A 22,132-nucleotide genomic window follows, 5' to 3' on the forward strand; every position below is an offset into this window, starting at 1 on the left:
TAATGTTTTTTTTTAATTATTTGTCTTCCTTTTCTGACACTTTCAAATGGGGGTCACTGACCCCGGCAACCAAACCCTATTGCTCTGTGAGGCTCCAGTTTTATTGTTATTGTTACTTTTTATTCCTTATCTTTTTATTTAGGCCCCTCCCCTATTGATGTGGGTGTGCAGGGCCTACTGGGGTTGCTGCCCCAGGGGCCCCCCCACACCTTGACCTTGCCTAGCATATCTTCGCTCCCTTTATTCATTTAATTGCCATTTCTGTACTCTCACCTCCAATGCGTTTAATGCAATTTTGCTCAGAAACATTGGAGCCCCACGCAAGTAATTTTATGGGGCCCCCCATGAAGACGAGTGCGCAGTACCAACATTTTGGCCACGCCCCTTGTATGTGCAATATAAACAGCTGATGTGGTGGGCAGTTAGCAATTCCCTTATAAGCCAGGCCACCGCCCCCATTCAGTAGCAACTGAGGAATGTGGCTCAACTTGTCTCTGACCGGATTTTATTTTATTTTTTTCCCCCTCTGTAAACCCGAGACACTGTTTTGCATTTAGAGAGTGTTTACTAAAGCTTTGGGAAATGTGAGAGATGAAGATAAGTATGTTTAAAGGAAAACTTAAGCCTAAACTGTTGTTTTAGCCATGCAGGCACAATATCAATATATGTGTGAGATACAGATCATTATCCCCAAGGTTTGGGGGTGCAGGAGTATAGGGGGGCCAGTGGGGTCCCTGACTGATGTACAATATATGTGTGAGATACAGATCATTATCCCCAAGGTTTGGGGGTGCAGGAGTATAGGGGGCCAGTGGGGTCCCTGACTGATGTACAATATATGTGTGAGATACAGATCATTATCCCCAAGGTTTGGGGGTGCAGGAGTATAGGGGGGCCAGTGGGGTCCCTGACTGATGTACAATATGTGTGTGAGATACAGATCATTATCCCCAAGGTTTGGGGGTGCAGGAGTATAGGGGGGCCAGTGGGGTCCCTGACTGATGTACAATATATGTGTGAGATACAGATCATTATCCCCAAGGTTTGGGGGTGCAGGAGTATAGGGGGGCCAGTGGGGTCCCTGACTGATGTACAATATATGTGTGAGATACAGATCATTATCCCCAAGGTTTGGGGGTGCAGGAGTATAGGGGGGCCAGTGGGGTCCCTGACTGATGTACAATATATGTGTGAGATACAGATCATTATCCCCAAGGTTTGGGGGTGCAGGAGTATAGGGGGGCCAGTGGGGTCCCTGACTGATGTACAATACAGTGGAGGAAATAATGATTTGACCCCCTCACTGATTTTGTAAGTTTGTCCAATGACAAAGAAATGAAAAGTCTCAGAACAGTATCATTTCAATGGTAGGTGTAACAGTGGCAGATAGCACATCAAAAGGAAAATGGAAAAAATAACTTTAAATAAAAGATAGCAACTGATTTGCATTTCATTGAGTGAAATAAGTTTTTGAACCCCTACCAACCATTAAGAGTTCTGGCTCCCACAGAGTGGTTAGACACTTCTACTCAATTAGTCAACCTCATTAAGGACACCTGTCTTAACTAGTCACCTGTATAAAAGACACCTGTCCACAGAATCAATCAATCAAGCAGACTCCAAACTCTCCAACATGGGAAAGACCAAAGAGCTGCCCAAGGATGTCAGAGACAAAATTGTAGACCTGCACAAGGCTGGAATGGGCTACAAAACCATTAGCAAGAAGCTGGGAGAGAAGGTGACAACTGTTGGTGCGATTGTTGGAAAATGGAAGGAGCACAAAATGACCATCAATCGACCTCGCTCTGGGGCTCCACGCAAGATCTCACCTCGTGGGGTGTCAATGATTCTGAGAAAGGTGAAAAAGCATCCTAGAACTACACGGGAGGAGTTAGTTACTGACCTCAAATTAGCAGGGACCACAGTCACCAAGAAAACCATTGGAAACACATTACACCGCAATGGATTAAAATCCTGCAGGGCTCGCAAGGTCCCCCTGCTCAAGAAGGCACATGTGCAGGCCTGAAGTTTGCCAATGAACACCTGAATGATTCTGTGAGTGACTGGGAGAAGGCGCTGTGGTCTGATGAGACCAAAATAGAGCTCTTTGGCATTAACTCAACTCGCTGTGTTTGGAGGAAGAAAAATGCTGCCTATGACCCCCAAAACACCGTCCCCACCGTCAAGCATGGGGGTGGAAACATTTTGCTTTGGGGGTGTTTTTCTGCTAAGGGCACAGGACAACTTATTCGCATTAACGGGAAAATGGACGGAGCCATGTATCGTGAAATCCTGAACGACAACCTCCTTCCCTCTGCCAGGAAACTGAAAATGGGTGGTGGATGGGTGTTCCAGCACGACAATGACCCAAAACATACAGCAAAGGCAACAAAGGAGTGGCTCAAGAAGAAGCACATTAAGGTCATGGAGTGGCCTAGTCAGTCTCCGGACCTTAATCCAATAGAAAACCTATGGAGGGAGCTCAAGCTCAGAGTTGCACAGAGACAGAAACCTTAGGGATTTAGAGATGATCTGCAAAGAGGAGTGGGACCAACATTCCTCCTAAAATGGGCGCAAACTTGCTCATCAATTACAAGAAACGTTTGGCCTCTGTGCTTGCAAACAAGGGCTTTTCCACTAAGTATTAAGTCTTTTTTTGTTAGAGGGTTCAAAAACTTATTTCACTCAATGAAATGCAAATCAGTTGCTATCTTTTATTTCAAGTTATTTTTTCCATTTTCCTTTTGATGTGCTATCTGCCACTGTTAAACCTACCATTGAAATGATACTGTTCTGAGACTTTTCATTTCTTTGTCATTGGACAAACTTACAAAATCAGTGAGGGGTCAAATCATTATTTCCTCCACTGTATATATGTGTGAGATACAGATCATTATCCCCAAGGTTTGGGGGTGCAGGAGTATAGGGGGGCCAGTGGGGTCCCTGACTGATGTACAATATATGTGTGAGATACAGATCATTATCCCCAAGGTTTGGGGGTGCAGGAGTATAGGGGGGCCAGTGGGGTCCCTGACTGATGTACAATATATGTGTGAGATACAGATCATTATCCCCAAGGTTTGGGGGTGCAGGAGTATAGGGGGGCCAGTGGGGTCCCTGACTGATGTACAATATATGTGTGAGATACAGATCATTATCCCCAAGGTTTGGGGGTGCAGGAGTATAGGGGGGCGGGGCCCCTGACTGATGTACAATATATGTGTGAGATACAGATCATTATCCCCAAGGTTTGGGGGTGCAGGAGTATAGGGGGGCCAGTGGGGTCCCTGACTGATGTACAATATATGTGTGAGATACAGATCATTATCCCCAAGGTTTGGGGGTGCAGGAGTATAGGGGGGGCCAGTGGGGTCCCTGACTGATGTACAATATATGTGTGAGATACAGATCATTATCCCCAAGGTTTGGGGGTGCAGGAGTATAGGGGGGCCAGTGGGGTCCCTGACTGATGTACAATATATGTGTGAGATACAGATCATTATCCCCAGGGTTTGGGGGTGCAGGAGTATAGGGGGGCCAGTGGGGTCCCTGACTGATGTACAATATATGTGTGAGATACAGATCATTATCCCCAAGGTTTGGGGGTGCAGGAGTATAGGGGGGCCAGTGGGGCCCATGACTGATGTACAATATATGTGTGAGATACAGATCATTATCCCCAAGGTTTGGGGGTGCAGGAGTATAGGGGGGCCAGTGGGGTCCCTGACTGATGTACAATATATGTGTGAGATACAGATCATTATCCCCAAGGTTTGGGGGTGCAGGAGTATAGGGGGGCCAGTGGGGCCCCTGACTGATGTACAATATATGTGTGAGATACAGATCATTATCCCCAAGGTTTGGGGGTGCAGGAGTATAGGGGGGCCAGTGGGGTCCCTGACTGATGTACAATATATGTGTGAGATACAGATCATTATCCCCAAGGTTTGGGGGTGCAGGAGTATAGGGGGGCCAGTGGGGTCCCTGACTGATGTACAATATATGTGTGAGATACAGATCATTAATTTGAAGGTGCACATCCCCTTTAAAGCATTTAAGGCCAGGAAACGCTCCGTACATGGAAATCTGCAGCTACCGATGGTTTCAACAGAAAAGAAAACCAATGTCAGTTCTTATGTAACTTTAATGTCAAAAACAAAAACCCTTTGGTGGGAATTTAAAGCTTCTGAATGAAAAAGTCTGAACACTATTAAAGCTTCAGTAGCTTCTACCCGGGCAAAACCAAGTGCCCAGTTTAAAGGGGTGGTTCACCTTTGAGTTAACTTTTAGTATGATGTAGAGTCATATTCTGAGACAGTTTGCAGTTGGTCTTCATTTTTTAATTACTGGTAGTTTTTTAACTATTTCAATAATTGTTCAGCAGCTCTCCAGTTTGGCGTTATAACAGCTATCTGGTTGCTAGGGTCCAAATGACCTTAGCAACCAGGAAGTGGTTTGAATGAGAGGCTGGTATATGAGTTGGAGAGGGGCTGAATAGAAAGATAAGTAAGAAAAAGTAACAATAGCAATAAAACTGGAGCCTCACAGAGCAATAGGTTTTTGGTTGCTAGGGTCAAAGTTACCTTAGTAACCAGGGAGTGGTTTGGATGAGAGACAGGTATATGAATAGGGGAGGGGCTGAATAGGAAGTTAAGGAATAAAAAGTAACAATAACAATAAAACTGGAGCCTCACAGAGCAATAGGTTTTTGGTTGCTAGGGTCCAAGTTACCTTAGTAACCAGGGAGTGGTTTGGATGAGAGACTGGTATATGAATAGGGGAGGGGCTGAATAGAAAGATAAAGAAATAAAAAGTAACAATAACAATAAAACTGGAGCCTCACAGAGCAATAGGGTTTGGCTGCCGGGGTCAGTGACCCCCATTTGAAAGCTGCAAAGAGGAAGAAAGGGAAGACTAATGATTAAAAAAAAAAAAAAAACTATAAAAAATGAAGACCAATTGAAAAGTTGCTCAGAATAGGTAACACTATAACATACTAAAAGTGAAATTAAAGGTGAACCTACCCCTTTAAACATTAGTATAATTCAACAATAAAACTGTAACAAGTGCTTTTCCTTAAACAATAGAATTATAACGGATATAATTAGGGGGAAGCAAAGTGCCCCCGGGAGCCATTGAACACACAGCCGTACTTGTAACCATAGGAACGGACAGCGGTTCTACCCCCTCCTGGCTCCTTCTTCCTCCTCTTTATACGCAGTCAGGTCCAGCGTCAGGACTTTACTAGAGATGGCTTCTTCTTGCTGGGGGAGAGTAACAGACAAAAGGTTACTGTGGGGTATGTGCTTTATAGGGGAGAACTGAGGGTGTACAGGGGCATTGTGGGTACCCGCTAGTGATGAAACCCACGGGACCTGGGCGGGGTCAGGACTTTACTAGAGATGGATTCTTCTTGCTGGGGGAGAGTAACAGACAAAATGTTACTGTGGGGTATGTGCTTTATAGGGGAGAACTGAGGGTGTACAGGGGCATTGTGGGTACCCGCTAGTGATGAGACCCACAGGACCTGGGCGGGTCAGGACTTTACTAGAGATGGATTCTTCTTGCTGGGGGAGAGTAACAGACAAAATGTTACTGTGGGGTATGTGCTTTATAGGGGAGAACTGAGGGTGTACAGGGGCATTGTGGGTACCCGCTAGTGATGAGACCCACAGGACCTGGGCGGGTCAGGACTTTACTAGAGATGGATTCTTCTTGCTGGGGGAGAGTAACAGACAAAAGGTTACTGTGGGGTATGTGCTTTATAGGGGAGAACTGAGGGTGTACAGGGGCATTGTGGGTACCCGCTAGTGATGAGACCCACAGGACCTGGGCGGGTCAGGACTTTACTAGAGATGGCTTCTTCTTGCTGGGGGAGAGTAACAGAAACAGGTTACTGTGGGGTATGTGCTTTATAGGGTTGAACTGAGGGTGTACAGGGGCATTGTGGGTACCCGCTAGTGATGAGACCCACAGGACCTGGGCGGGTCAGGACTTTACTAGAGATGGATTCTTCTTGCTGGGGGAGAGTAACAGAAACAGGTTACTGTGGGGTATGTGATTTATAGGGTTGAACTGAGGGTGTACAGGGGCATTGTGGGTACCCGCTAGTGATGAGACCCACGGGACCTGGGCGGGTCAGGACTTTACTAGAGATGGCTTCTTCTTGCTGGGGGAGAGTAACAGAAACAGGTTACTGTGGGGTATGTGATTTATAGGGGAGAACTGAGGGTGTACAGGGGCATTGTGGGTACCCGCTAGTGATGAGACCCACAGGACCTGGGCGGGTCAGGACTTTACTAGAGATGGATTCTTCTTGCTGGGGGAGAGTAACAGAAACAGGTTACTGTGGGGTATGTGATTTATAGGAGAAAATCATAGCATTGTACAGGGGCATTGTGGGTACCCACTAGTGATGAAACCCACGGGACCTGGGCGGGTCAGGACTTTACTAGAGATGGATTCTTCTTGCTGGGGGAGAGTAACAGAAACAGGTTACTGTGGGGTATGTGCTTTATAGGGTTGAACTGAGGGTGTACAGGGGCATTGTGGGTACCCGCTAGTGATGAGACCCACAGGACCTGGGCGGGTCAGGACTTTACTAGAGATGGATTCTTCTTGCTGGGGGAGAGTAACAGAAACAGGTTACTGTGGGGTATGTGCTTTATAGGGTTGAACTGAGGGTGTACAGGGGCATTGTGGGTACCCGCTAGTGATGAGACCCACAGGACCTGGACGGGTCAGGACTTTACTAGAGATGGATTCTTCTTGCTGGGGGAGAGTAACAGAAACAGGTTACTGTGGGGTATGTGCTTTATAGGGTTGAACTGAGGGTGTACAGGGGCATTGTGGGTACCCGCTAGTGATGAGACCCACAGGACCTGGGCGGGTCAGGACTTTACTAGAGATGGATTCTTCTTGCTGGGGGAGAGTAACAGAAACAGGTTACTGTGGGGTATGTGATTTATAGGGTTGAACTGAGGGTGTACAGGGGCATTGTGGGTACCCGCTAGTGATGAGACCCACGGGACCTGGGCGGGTCAGGACTTTACTAGAGATGGCTTCTTCTTGCTGGGGGAGAGTAACAGAAACAGGTTACTGTGGGGTATGTGATTTATAGGGGAGAACTGAGGGTGTACAGGGGCATTGTGGGTACCCGCTAGTGATGAGACCCACAGGACCTGGGCGGGTCAGGACTTTACTAGAGATGGATTCTTCTTGCTGGGGGAGAGTAACAGAAACAGGTTACTGTGGGGTATGTGATTTATAGGGGAGAACTGAGGGTGTACAGGGGCATTGTGGGTACCCGCTAGTGATGAGACCCACAGGACCTGGGCGGGTCAGGACTTTACTAGAGATGGCTTCTTCTTGCTGGGGGAGAGTAACAGAAACAGGTTACTGTGGGGTATGTGATTTATAGGAGAAAATCATAGCATTGTACAGGGGCATTGTGGGTACCCACTAGTGCGGAAACCCACAGGACCTGGGCAGGTCCAGGTCAGGCCTTTGGGTGGGGCTTAAGGTGCCCATACACCTTCAGATCTGCTCGCTTGGCGATGTTGCCAAGCAAGCAGATCTTCTCCCGATATCCCCCACCTACGGGTGGGCGATATCAGGAGAATCCAGGCTGGGGCCAAACGATCAAATTATAACGGCGGGTATAGGCAAAGTCGGTCCGGGTACCGCATCAACGAGCCGATGCAGTCCCCGATCCGACTAGATTTTTTAACCTGCCCGATCGAGATCTGGCCGATTTCAGGCCACATATCGGTCAGGCAGGCCCGTCGGGAGTGCCCATACACAGGCCGATTAGCTGCCAAATCTGTCTAAGGGACCCATATCAGCAGCTACTATCGGCCCGTGTAAGTCCTTTTGGATGACCCCCTAGTGTGTCTTAAAGTCATTTCCCTATGGGACCTTAGTGATGTCATCAGTTATAATCGGAGCTTTTCTGTCACATGACTTGCTGAAACTTGTATATTATAATAAATAAAGTACCCCCTGTTGTACAATATGAGGATATTAGTCACCTCGGAGTTCCATGACCTGTATAAAGGCATGAGGCCTTTGGTCATAGAACTCCTCAGTGAATTATAATATCCCTATAGTTTACAAAAGGGGGCACTTTATTCACTATATATTATAAGGAACTCCTCAGTGAATTATAATATCCCTATATGTTACAATAGGGGGTACTTTATTCACTATATATTATAAGGAACTCCTCGGGGGCTTATAATATCCCTATAGTTTACAAAAGGGGGCACTTTATTCACTATATATTATAAGGAACTCCTCGGGGGCTTATAATATCCCTATATGTTACAATAGGGGGCACTTTATTCACTATATATTATAAGGAACTCCTCGGGGGCTTGTAATATCCTTATATGTTACAATAGGGGGTACTTTATTCACTATATATTATAAGGAACTCCTCGGGGGCTTATAATATCCCTATATGTTACAATAGGGGGCACTTTATTCACTATATATTATAAGGAACCCCTCGGGGACTTATAATATCCCTATATGTTACAATAGGGGGTACTTTATTCACTATATATTATAAGGAACTCCTCGGGGGCTTATAATATCCCTATATGTTACAATAGGGGGTACTTTATTCACTATATATTATAAGGAACCCCTCGGGGACTTATAATATCCCTATATGTTACAATAGGGGGTACTTTATTCACTATATATTATAAGGAACCCCTCGGGGGCTTATAATATCCCTATATGTTACAATAGGTGGCACTTTATTCACTATATATTATAAGGAACTCCTCTGTGTCTTATAAAATCCTTATATTTTACAATAGGGGGGTTTATTCACTATAGTATTATATCTATCACCCACCTCTGCACAGACCCCGATCAATGCATCGGCTCTGGAGTAAAACTCTTCCTTCAGAGAGATTACCACCACCTGAAACTGCTCCCTTGATTCCTCTCTGATGTAGCTCGTCACCTAGAAAAAGGAATATAGCTCATAAAGGGATTGTTCACCTTTAAGGTAACTTTTAGTGTGATGGAAAGGGTAATATGCCGAGACAATTTGCGATTGGTCTTCTTTGCTCATTTTTTATTATTAGCGGCTTTTGAATTATTAATATTAATAAAATTAATATATTTCTAAATATCTGTAACCTTGTTATGGGCTAAGGGGGCCCAGCCTGAAGGCCAGTTAGGGGGGGATTTGGGGTGAGTGCTTATTTGTGCCCTGGGTACCCCTGGAACTATAGCAGGGTGACTGTTACCCCAATGTTTCTATATATCTGTAACCTTGTTATGGGCTAAGGGGGCCCAGCCTGAAGGCCAGTTAGGGGGGGATTTGGGGTGAGTGCTTATTTGTGCCCTGGGTACCCCTGGAACTATAGCGGGGTGACTGTTACCCCAATGTTTCTATATATCTCTAACCTTGTTATGGGCTAAGGGGGCCCAGCCCGAAGGCCAGTTAGGGGGGGATTTGGGGTGAGTGCTTATTTGTGCCCTGGGTACCCCTGGAACTATAGCAGGGTGACTGTTACCCCAATGTTTCTATATATCTGTAACCTTGTTATGGGCTAAGGGGGCCCAGCCCGAAGGCCAGTTAGGGGGGGATTTGGGGTGAGTGCTTATTTGTGCCCTGGGTACCCCTGGAACTATAGCGGGGTGACTGTTACCCCAATGTTTCTATATATCTGTAACCTTGTTATGGGCTAAGGGGGCCCAGCCTGAAGACCAATTAGGGGGGGATTTGGGGTGAGTGCTTATTTGTGCCCTGGGTACCCCTGGAACTATAGCGGGGTGACTGTTACCCCAATGTTTCTATATATCTGTAACCTTGTTATGGGCTAAGGGGGCCCAGCCTGAAGACCAATTAGGGGGGGATTTGGGGTGAGTGCTTATTCCTTATCCAACAACTTACCTTTCCAATATTCGAGTTGTCCAAAGCTGCATCTACTTCATCTAAAATAAAGAAAGGTGCTGGTCGAAAGCTGTAAACAAAACCAGAACTGTATTAATAAGTATGTTTGCCTCTTAACTATATACTAAATGTATGGGACCTGTTATCCAGATTGCTCGGGACCTGGGGTTTTCCAGATAATAGATATTTCTGTAATTTGGATCCCCATACTGTAAGTCAACTAAATATGATTTAAATATTAATTAAACCCAACAGGACTGTTCTGCCCCCAATAAGGGGTAATTATATCTTAGTTGGGATCAAGTACAGGTACTGTTTTATTATTACAGAGAAAAGGGAATCATTTAACCATGAAATAAACCCAATAGGGCTGTTCTGCCCCAATAAGGGGTAATTATATCTTAGTTGGGATCAAGTACAGGTACTGTTTTATTATTACAGAGAAAAGGGAATCATTTAACCATTAAATAAACCCAATAGGGCTGTTCTGCCCCAATAAGGGGTAATTATATCTTAGTTGGGATCAAGTACAGGTACTGTTTTATTATTACAGAGAAAAGGGAATCATTTAACCATTAAATAAACCCAATAGGGCTGTTCTGCCCCAATAAGGGGTAATTATATCTTAGTTGGGATCAAGTACAGGTACTGTTTTATTATTACAGAGAAAAGGGAATCATTTAACCATGAAATAAACCCAATAGGGCTGTTCTGCCCCCAATAAGGGGTAATTATATCTTAGTTGGGATCAAGTACAGGTACTGTTTTATTATTACAGAGAAAAGGGAATCATTTAACCATGAAATAAACCCAATAGGGCTGTTCTGCCCCAATAAGGGGTAATTATATCTTAGTTGGGATCAAGTACAGGTACTGTTTTATTATTACAGAGAAAAGGGAATCATTTAACCATTAAATAAACCCAATAGGGCTGTTCTGCCCCAATAAGGGGTAATTATATCTTAGTTGGGATCAAGTACAGGTACTGTTTTATTATTACAGAGAAAAGGGAATCATTTAACCATTAAATAAACCCAATAGGGCTGTTCTGCCCCAATAAGGGGTAATTATATCTTAGTTGGGATCAAGTACAGGTACTGTTTTATTATTACAGAGAAAAGGGAATCATTTAACCATGAAATAAACCCAATAGGGCTGTTCTGCCCCCAATAAGGGGTAATTATATCTTAGTTGGGATCAAGTACAGGTACTGTTTGATTACTACAAAGAAAAAGGAAGTAAAAAAAAATGTTTTTGCTTATAATGGAGTCTATGAGAGATGACCTTCCATAATTTGGAACTTTCTGTTTAATGGATCCCATACCTGCATCTGGATTTTAAAATATTCATTCTGTCCTACCCAACTTAGGGAATAAAATGTAGGGTGGGTGCCTATTTGGCACATTATATTGCAGCAACCTTCATGCACTTGGAGCAGGGTTATAGGGCACGTGCTCCTCTCACCTGTGTATGGCGAATACCAGAGCCAAAGCCGCCACTGCCTTCTCTCCCCCTGATAGATTGTCCATAGACATAAAGCGTTTTCCAGGTGCTGAACAGTTATAGGCGATTCCCTCGAGGTAAGGTTCTTCTGGATTTTCAGGACTAAGAAATGCCTGGAAATGTGGGATCAAGTACAGGTTCTGTTTTATTAATACAGAGAAAAGGGAATCATTTAACCATGAAATAAACCCAATAGGGCTGTTCTGCCCCAATAAGGGGTAATTATATCTTAGTTGGGATCAAGTACAGGTACTGTTTTATTATTACAGAGAAAAGGGAATCATTTAACCATGAAATAAACCCAATAGGGCTGTTCTGCCCCAATAAGGGGTAATTATATCTTAGTTGGGATCAAGTACAGGTACTGTTTTATTATTACAGAGAAAAGGGAATCATTTAACCATTAAATAAACCCAATAGGGCTGTTCTGCCCCCAATAAGGGGTAATTATATCTTAGTTGGGATCAAGTACAGGTACTGTTTTATTATTACAGAGAAAAGGGAATCATTTAACCATTAAATAAACCCAATAGGGCTGTTCTGCCCCCAATAAGGGGTAATTATATCTTAGTTGGGATCAAGTACAGGTACTGTTTTATTATTACAGAGAAAAGGGAATCATTTAACCATTAAATAAACCCAATAGGGCTGTTCTGCCCCAATAAGGGGTAATTATATCTTAGTTGGGATCAAGTACAGGTACTGTTTTATTATTACAGAGAAAAGGGAATCATTTAACCATGAAATAAACCCAATAGGGCTGTTCTGCCCCAATAAGGGGTAATTATATCTTAGTTGGGACCAAGTACAGGTACTGTTTTATTATTACAGAGAAAAGGGAATCATTTAACCATGAAATAAACCCAATAGGGCTGTTCTGCCCCAATAAGGGGTAATTATATCTTAGTTGGGATCAAGTACAGGTACTGTTTTATTATTACAGAGAAAAGGGAATCATTTAACCATTAAATAAACCCAATAGGGCTGTTCTGCCCCAATAAGGGGTAATTATATCTTAGTTGGGACCAAGTACAGGTACTGTTTTATTATTACAGAGAAAAGGGAATCATTTAACCATGAAATAAACCCAATAGGGCTGTTCTGCCCCAATAAGGGGTAATTATATCTTAGTTGGGATCAAGTACAGGTACTGTTTTATTATTACAGAGAAAAGGGAATCATTTAACCATTAAATAGACCCAATAGGACTGTTCTGCCCCCAATAAGGGGTAATTATATCTTAGTTGGGATCAAGTACAGGTACTGTTTTATTATTACAGAGAAAAAAGAAAATCCAGATTTCCAGATTACGGATCCTATACCTGTATAGATATATGTACCTAAGAATCCTTGGTTCATCTGAATTAACTATGCAAGGGGTATAGATACCTTACCCAGAGAGACCTCAGTCCCATTTATGAAGACCCCTTATATTACAGTAATTTTCATTGGCTAGGGAAGATATTTAAGATATGGCCACAAGAGGGCGTTCCTGCTCCATTTACTAACTTGAGATTGTTTACCTGGCCCATTGTAATGGAAAAAGACATATTTATCAGTCTTGTCATGGTGAAGACCCTCCAGCTCTCTACCCTCTTAAGTAGTCTGGGAGATTCCTTGTGGGGTCCCACATTTCATTCTATGAGAAGTAACTCTTTAAAGGGGTAGTTCACCTTTTAAATAAACTTTTAGTGTGATGTAGACATTAAATTTGCAACTGGTCTTTATTATTTTTTATTTTTAGTGGTTTTACAGTTATTTAGCTTTTTGTTCAGCAGCTTTCACAGTTGGTATTTCAGCACTGATCTGGTTGCTAGGGTCTTACTTACCTTAGCAACCAATCAATTGTTTGAATAAGAGACAGATGTATCAATAGAAGAGGGACCGAATCAGAAGATAAGTAATAAAAAGTAACTGTCCCTGGTTGCTAAGGTAATTTGGACCCTAGCGACCAGATAACAGCTAAAATTCCAAAACTGGAGAGCTGCTGAACTGAAAATGAAATAACGATAAAACTACAAATACTACAAAATAAAGACCAATTGCAAATTGTCTCAGAATATGACTCTACATAATACTAAAAGTTAGCTCTAAAGGTGAATATCCCCTTTAAAGCTGTTAATGCAATAGTGGAAATAAAGCAAACCTGGGCACTGGGATTCCGGCACAGCTTCTTGTAGATCTGATCGATGGCTACGCAGACGTGTTCAAAGCAGCGGCTGAAGAGCTCGTATCTCCTTTTCTTCACCTGCTCAAACTCGTTTCTGCACAGCTTGGCCTTCTTCCTGCTGGCTTCGAATGCTGGGGGGGGGGGAATAAATGCAATTATAATTAAAAGAATGGAGCTAATAACTGAATAGATCAGCGTTTTTCAACCACTGTTCCGCGGCACACTAGTGTGCCGCGAGATGTTGCCTGGTGTGCCGTAGGCAGGGCACCAATGTACTAGGGGGGCACTGCTCTTGGCACCAATGTACTAGGGGGGCACTGCTGCTGGGCACCAATGTACTAGGGGGGCACTGCTGCTGGGCAGCAATGTACTAGGGGGGCACTGCTGCTGGGCACCAGTGTACTAGGGGGGCACTGCTCTTGGCACCAATGTACTAGGGGGGCACTGCTCTTGGCACCAATGTACTAGGGGGGCACTGCTCTTGGCACCAATGTACTAGGGGGGCACTGCTGCTGGGCACCAATGTACTAGGGGGGCACTGCTCTTGGCACCAATGTACTAGGGGGGCACTGCTGCTGGGCACCAATGTACTAGGGGGGCACTGCTCTTGGCACCAATGTACTAGGGGGGCACTGCTCTTGGCACCAATGTACTAGGGGGGCACTGCTGCTGGGCACCAATGTACTAGGGGGGCACTGCTCTTGGCACCAATGTACTAGGGGGGCACTGCTGCTGGGCACAGAGTTAAATTTTTTAACATTTTCTAATGGTGGTGTGCCTCGTGATTTTTTTCATGAAACAAGTGTGCCTCTGCCCAAAAAAGGTTGAAAAACACTGGAATAGATGGTTTCAGGGGTAGAAATGGCAGTGTTGGCGGATGGAGCAGAAAGACCCCCAGGATCATATGGGGGCTATAGTGATTGCTAACAGAGAAAGGGACTTTGTCAGGATGGCAGAAGTATAGAACGGAGTTAAAGGGGTGGTTCACCCCTTTACTTCACCCCCTTTTAGTATGTTGTAGAATGCACTATTCCTAACAACTTTGCAATTGGTCTTCGTTATTTATTTTTTATAGTCTTTGAATTATTTCCCTTCTTCTTCTGACCCTTTGCAGCTTTCAAATGGGGGTCACTGACCCTAGCAACCAAACCCTATTGCTCTGTGAGGCTCCAGTTTTATTGTTATTGTTACTTTTTATTCCTTATCTTTCTATTCAGCCCCTCATTCATTTCTATTCATATACCAGTCTCTCATTCAAACCACTCCCTGGTTTCTAAGGTAATTTGGTCCCTAGCAACCAAATAGCTGATGAAACTCCAAACTGGAAAGCTGCTAAACAAAAAGTAAAATTACTAAAAAAACTACAAATAACAAAAAATGAAGACCAATTTCAAAATGTTTCAGAATATGACTCTCTACATCATACTAAAAGTTAATTTAAGGGTGAGCATCCCCTTTAAAACTGCCAAAGACCCACTAATGAATAAATATTTCACTTTTTGTTCAGCAGCTTTCCAGTTTGAAATTTCTGCAGTTACCTGGTTGGGTTGCTAGGATCCAAGTTACCTTAGCAACCAGGCAGTGGTTTGAATGAGAGACAGGAATACGAATAGAGACAGAAAGGTAAGGAATAAAAAAGTAACAATAGCAATAAAATTGAAGCCTCACAGAGCAATAGGTTTCGGCTGCCGGGGTCAGTGACCCCCATTTGAAAGCTGCAAAGAGTCAGAAGAGAAATGCAAGTAATTCAAAAACTATAACAAATAAATAATGAAGACCAATCGAAAACTTGCTTAGAATTCTATAACATACTAGAAGTTAACTTAAAGGAGAAGGAAAGGCATATGGGCATTTTACTGCCAATAGATTAGCCACAATAGTGCCACCTAGAACCCTATATTTGTTCAGCAGAAAGCTTTACCTGCCTGAGTAACATCTCTAGAAGCTCCCTCTGTTTGTTTAAGATAGCAGCTGCCATTTTATTTGGTCTCAGTAGCTTCAATTCTGATGGGAGGGGAAGCGAATTCTGAAGGGAGGGGGAGTGAATTCTGGTGGGAGGGGGAGCGAATTCTGATAGGGGAGAATTCTGAAGGGAGGGGGGTTGAATTCTGGTGGGAGGGGGAGCGAATTCTGGTGGCAGGGGGAGTGAATTCTGATGGGGCGAGAATTCTGAAGGGAGGAGGAGTGAATTCTGGTGGGAGGGGGAGCGAATTCTGATGGGGGGAGAATTCTGAAGGGAGGGGGAGTGAATTCTAATGGGGGGGAGAATTCTGAAGGGAGGGGGAGTGAATTCTGGTGGGAGGGGGAGCGAATTCTGGTGGCAGGGGGAGTGAATTCTGATGGGGCGAGAATTCTGAAGGGAGGAGGAGTGAATTCTGGTGGGAGGGGGAGCGAATTCTGATGGGGGGAGAATTCTGAAGGGAGGGGGAGTGAATTCTGATGGGGGGGAGAATTCTGAAGGGAGGGGGAGTGAATTCTGATGGGAGAGGGAGGAGGAAAACGAAGGGGGAGAGGAGAAAACTGAGCAGGCTCCTGCCTGTGCCCTGAAGGATTTTTCTGAGAGCAGGAAGTCTAACAAAGAAGAACATCTGTACACAAAAGAAGACAAGAAATCCTGTGTTTCTCTTGATAGAGGACTCTGGGGGTGCTTATGGCCTTTCTGACAAAACTTACTGAGTTTTCACCTTTCCTTCTCCTTTAAAGAGTATTTTTTTTAAAGTGTCAGTATGACTTTAAGCTGTATGGAAGGGTATATGTCCCCTTTAGGACAATTTCCTGCACGGTTATATTTTAGTAGTGACAGTACATATAGCGGTGTGGGGGGATATACAATTACCGTCTGCCGCTTCCTGGAACTTATCTCTGACGCTGTGTAGCTTTTCCAGGGCCTTTAAGTTTGGGGCTGTTTTCAGTAAAGTGTTTTCCAGAGTGATGGTTTCCTGGCGCAGCGTCATAAGCTCAGCCGATATCTCCTTGTCTGTAACGAGACTCTGTTGGGCACATAACACACAGCCTTTCAGCACATGGAGACTTCATTAAATGGGGGGGGGGGGGGTCACCTTTAAGTATGTTGTAGAACGGCTAATTCTAAGCAACTTTTCAATTGGTCTTCATTATTTATTTCCTATAGATTTTGAATTATTTCCAAACTTCTTCTGACTCTTTGCAGCTTTCAAATGGGGGTCACTGACCCCGGCAGCCAAACCCTATTGCTCTGTGAGGCTCCAGTTTTATTCTTATTGTTACTTTTTATTCCTTATCTTTCTATTCAGCCCCTCCCCTATTCATATACCTGTCTCTCTCTCAAACCACTCCCTGGTTGCTAAGGTAACTTGGACCCTAGCAACCAAAACCCTATTGCTCTGTGAGGCTCCAGTTTTATTGTTATTGTTACTTTTTATTCCTTATCTTTCTATTCAGCCCCTCCCCTATTCATATACCTGTCTCTCTCTCAAACCACTCCCTGGTTGCTAAGGTAACTTGGACCCTAGCAACCAAAACCCTATTGCTCTGTGAGGCTCCAGTTTTATTGTTATTGTTACTTTTTATTCCTTATCTTTCTATTCAGCCCCCTCCCCTATTCATATTCCTGTCTTTCATTGCAACTCTACCTTAGCAAGTCCCTGGTTGCTAAGGTAATTTGGACCATAGCAACCAGATAACAGCTAAAATTTCACAAATAGTAAAATTAAAAAAAACTGCAGACCAATTGCAAATTGTCTCAGAATATGACTCTCTACATCGTACTAAAAGTTAACTCGAAGGTGAATATCCCCTTTAAATACAGGAGTCAGAGTAGCTGTTCGTTTGCAAACCCAATAACCTGCTAACATGGAAGTTATTAGTCCTTCCAAAGCATTAGTGAAGCGTCACTTTGTTTTTGGAAGTTACCAGGGGCAGCAAAAAGCCAGTCGTGGTAGCAGAATTCCAGCTCTTCCACTCTCTAGCAACATGGCCCCCTCTGAAGGGAAAACCCAAGATAAGCACGTACCTTCAGATCCTTCCGGAGGCCTCTATAGTCTATCTGAATGTTCCCCTCTCTCTCGTAAATGTCGGCGGTGGCTTGTGTGCTCTCTGTCTCTGTGTCTAGCTGGGAAATACAAACAAACTATCAGTCACTCACAGGATTGGCTGAACTAAGGTCCCTATCACATTCCCATCAGCCCCTGCCCCAGTGAGCTTACAATCTAAGGCCCCTATCCCATTCCCATCAGTCCCTGCCCCAGTGAGCTTACAATCTAAGGTCCCTATCCCATTCCCATCAGCCCCTGCCCCAGTGAGCTTACAATCTAAGGTCCCTATCCCATTCCCATCAGCCCCTGCCCCAGTGAGCTTACAATCTAAGGTCCCTATCCCATTCCCATCAGCCCCTGCCCCAGTGAGCTTACAATCTAAGGTCCCTATCCCATTCCCATCAGCCCCTGCCCCAGTGAGCTTACAATCTAAGGTCCCTATCCCATTCCCATCAGCCCCTGCCCCAGTGAGCTTACAATCTAAGGTCCCTATCACATTCCCATCAGTCCCTGCCCCAGTGAGCTTACAATCTAAGGTCCCTATCCCATTCCCATCAGCCCCTGCCCCAGTGAGCTTACAATCTAAGGTCCCTATCACATTCCCATCAGCCCCTGCCCCAGTGAGCTTACAATCTAAGGTCCCTATCACATTCCCATCAGTCCCTGACCCAGTGAATTTACAATCTAAGGTCCCTATCACATCCCCATCAGTCCCTGCCCCAGTGAGCTTACAATCTAAGGTCCCTATCACATTCCCATCAGCCCCTGCCCCAGTGAGCTTACAATCTAAGGTCCCTATCACATTCCCATCAGTCCCTGCCCCAGTGAGCTTACAATCTGAGGTCCCTATCACATTCCCATCAGCCCCTGCCCCAGTGAGCTTACAATCTAAGGTCCCTATCCCATTCCCATCAGTCCCTGCCCCAGTGAGCTTACAATCTGAGGTCCCTATCACATTCCCATCAGCCCCTGCCCCAGTGAATTTACAATCTAAGGTCCCTATCACATTCCCATCAGTCCCTGACCAAGTGAATTTACAATCTAAGGTCCCTATCCCATTCCCATCAGCCCCTGCCCCAGTGAGCTTACAATCTAAGGTCCCTATCACATCCCCATCAGTCCCTGCCCCAGTGAGCTTACAATCTAAGCTCCATAAAATGTATATTGGGATTATACAGCAACAAAAGAAAAGGCTGTCCTGGCCTAGTAACCTACAGCCAGGCTCAGGCTGGGACTCACAATAGGCCCTGACATTTCCAGTGACAGCCGCAGCCATGTGACCTGTGCTCTGATAAACTTCAGTCACACTTTACTGCTGCCCTGCAAGTTGGAGTGATATCCCCCCCCCTCACCCCCAGCAGCCAATCAGCAGAACAATGGGAAGGGAGCAAGATAGCAGCTCCCAGTAGGTATCAGAATAGCACTCAATAGTAAGAAATCCAAGTCCGGCTCGGGACTCCTCCAGTTACATGGGAGTAGGAGAAACAATAGGTTAGCTGAAAGCAGTTCTAATGTGTAGCGCTGGCTGAAAGCTCAGACTCAGGCACAATGCACTGAGATGGCGCCTACACACCAATATTACAGCTACAAATACATTTGTTGGTTCAAGAATAAAATGTTAAATGGCAGAGGGAATTATTTGCTGTGTAAGAGTCATTTAGTTCCCAAGGAACTCACTGCTCCTTGTTGAAAGCCATGCCCTGCGTATAAGCATTCACCTCTATTTCAGTGATATCGTCCAAGGATCCTGTCAGGAGAATTATCTGGATATCTTGGACTTTGCAATCCAGGAGTAAGTTGTGTCTTTCTATCTTTTTTTGTTCTACCGAGTTCTCGATCACCGCTGCTTCTTTTTGCTTTTTGCTCATCTCTCTAGGATAAAAAAAAAAAAAAAAAGTTTATTCCTTTCCGAAAATCTCTAGTTTTATATAAGAGAAATATGGGCACGTTACCTATTCACATTCAATAGGGCCTTTCTCGCTTCTTCGACTTTTTTCTGGGCATCGGCAACTTCGGATTTCTTAAAGGTGAAGTTGTTTTTGAACTGTTGTTGCTGCGCCATAGCCTTGTCCACTGCTTTCATACACTGCTCTTCTTCCTGAATAAGATGGTACATTCTTACTTTATAGAAAGCATTTTAAACCTTTCAAAGTCACTATTGGATCACTAGGGCCCCCATCAGAGGGGAAGAGGGGGTACAGTTGTGCCGGGCCCCTTAATATCTTCTTCTGTAAGGGGGCCTGGCCGGTAACTTCTGTAAAAAGTAACTTGCGTATCAAGCAACAGCCAATGCAGAGAACTTTGTAGGGACGAACCCCACTGCCCCCTCATCGATTAATAGCTGAAAGTAAATCCCACTGTCCTACAATTAATTAATAGCTGAAGGTAAATCCCACTGCCCCCCAATGACCTGAGTGACTTATTAGCTCATTAATTATTGCTACTATTTATATGAACTACTACTGACTGGTTATTGGGCCCCACAGTAACATCATTGGGACCCTAAACTTATGCAGTTTCCATAACTTATGCAATAACGTATGTAACTTCCATATCCAGCAATGACATCGCAGAGCAGGGGCAGGTAGGTGGGAAGGGGTTAAACTTAGGGCAAACCCCACTGACCCCCAATAAATTGACTGACTTATTAGCACATTAATCAGTGGAACTCTTTATATGAACTGCTCATTATAGAATCATATCAGCTGTTTATTTTGCGCACAAAAGGGACGGGGTCAGGATGTTGGTACTGAGCGCTTGTGTTCATGGGGGGCCCCATATAAATAACTTGTGTGGGGCCCTGAAGTTTCTGATGGGGGCCCTGGGTATCACTAAACCCGAGCCCAATTACTGGAGACGGACCTTTGTATAAACCCTGGGGCAGTTTGCCACTTCCATTACCTTTTTCAGCCTGACTTTATCACCTTCTTCCTTCTGCAAGGTTTGCTTTGACTTGTCTATGTTGCTCCTCCCCTTTTCCAGCTGCCCCCGAATGTATTCCAGCTGGATCCCTAATCTTGTCTTCTGGTTGTCAAATTCCAGTCTGCCAGTAGGAAGAAAGTATCTCAGTAACAGAAAAAAGGGGGAATTAAATATGCAAGATAAATGGACCCCCCCAAAAACAGCCATAAAATGCATTTTGCGATATTTATCAATGTGCACAACCTTTTCTTGTCCATTTCCTGCTGCTGTTGGACATATTCTTCCTCGTACGCGCGAATATTCGGCACCCCGATTGCCTCGCAGAAATCTTTAAACACTCGGTCCTCTACCTTCCAGGAGGAATTGTGACATAAGTTTAGGGGCAGATTTATCAAAATGTGATTTTAGAGCTTGATACTTAGGGGCAGATTTACTAAAAATCAGATTTTTTTGTTTTTAGAAACTCACTGTCATTTGTAAGTTGATCGTACAAAAGTTTCTCCAAAAATGTGAGAATTTTGGTGAAAGTTTTTTTAGAAACTCACATAAACTCCTGAGAGTTTTTTGAAGAAAAAAATCCGATCAATTATGTATTTGTAACTGTCATTTGTAAGTTGATCGTACAAAAGTTTCTCCAAAAATGTGAGAATTTTGGTGAAAGTTTTATGAAATTTTGGAGAATATATTGCCATTGCTCGAAAAAATTGTACAATTTAAACGGATGTTTATTTCCACAAATTCTCTTTATTTTTCCCAAACAGGAAGTGCTCCAGTGGCCATTTTAGGAGCATTGGAAAACAATAATGTGTTTAAGTTTCACGATGGGATTAACTTCCCCTTGAAAATGGGGGAAATAGAAAACAAGTATATGATTAACTTCCCCTTGAAAATGTGTGAAAAAAAAAACAATGATGGGATTAACTTCCCCTTGAAAATGTGTGAAAACGGAAACACGATGGGATTAACTTCCCCTTGAAAGTGTGTGTAATTGAAAACAATCATGGGATTCATTTCCCTTTGAAAGTGTGTAAAATCGAAAACAGTTTCACTTGAAACTGGGTGAAATAGAAAACGATGGGATTAACTTCCCCTTGAAAATGGGGGAAATAGAAAACAAGTATGTGATTAACTTCCCCTTGAAAATGTGTGAAAACAGAAACAATGATGGGATTAATTTCCCTTGAAAGTGTGTGAAATCGAAAACAATGATGGGATTAACTTCCCTTTGAAAATGTGTGAAATTGAAAACAATTATGTGATTAACTTCCCCTTGAAAATGTGTGAAAACGGAAACAATTATTAGATTAACTTCCCTTTGAAAATGTGTGAAAACGGAAACAATTATGAGATTAACTTCCCCTTGAAAATGTGTGAAAACGGAAACAATTATGTTATTAACTTCCCCTTGAAAATGTGTGAAAACGGAAACAATTATGAGATTAACTTCCCTTTGAAAATGTGTGAAAACGGAAACAATTATGTTATTAACTTCCCTTTGAAAATGTGTGAAAACGGAAACAATTATGAGATTAACTTCCCCTTGAAAATGTGTGAAAACGGAAACAATTATGTTATTAACTTCCCCTTGAAAATGTGTGAAAACGGAAA

General features: G+C 43.8%; 1 protein-coding gene across 3 annotated transcripts in view; it reads right to left on the bottom strand.

The window, feature by feature from the left end:
• Positions 1–5,048: 5,048 nt before the first annotated feature.
• Positions 5,049–22,132, bottom strand: part of smc1b (structural maintenance of chromosomes 1B) — a 45,799-nt gene continuing 28,715 nt past the window's right edge. Inside the window, 11 exon segments of one of the 3 annotated variants that reach the window (NM_001278349.2) lie at positions 5,049–5,264; positions 8,867–8,977; positions 9,917–9,986; positions 11,381–11,532; positions 13,566–13,720; positions 16,426–16,579; positions 17,581–17,679; positions 19,321–19,474; positions 19,555–19,700; positions 20,504–20,645; positions 20,768–20,874. In NM_001278349.2, the coding sequence (NP_001265278.2) occupies positions 5,181–5,264; positions 8,867–8,977; positions 9,917–9,986; positions 11,381–11,532; positions 13,566–13,720; positions 16,426–16,579; positions 17,581–17,679; positions 19,321–19,474; positions 19,555–19,700; positions 20,504–20,645; positions 20,768–20,874 (1,374 nt within the window). In that variant the 3' untranslated portion in view covers positions 5,049–5,180. 3 annotated transcript variants of the gene reach the window in all.

Source organism: Xenopus tropicalis, chromosome 3, assembly GCF_000004195.4.
Source record: "Xenopus tropicalis strain Nigerian chromosome 3, UCB_Xtro_10.0, whole genome shotgun sequence".
NCBI lineage: Eukaryota > Metazoa > Chordata > Amphibia > Anura > Pipidae > Xenopus > Xenopus tropicalis.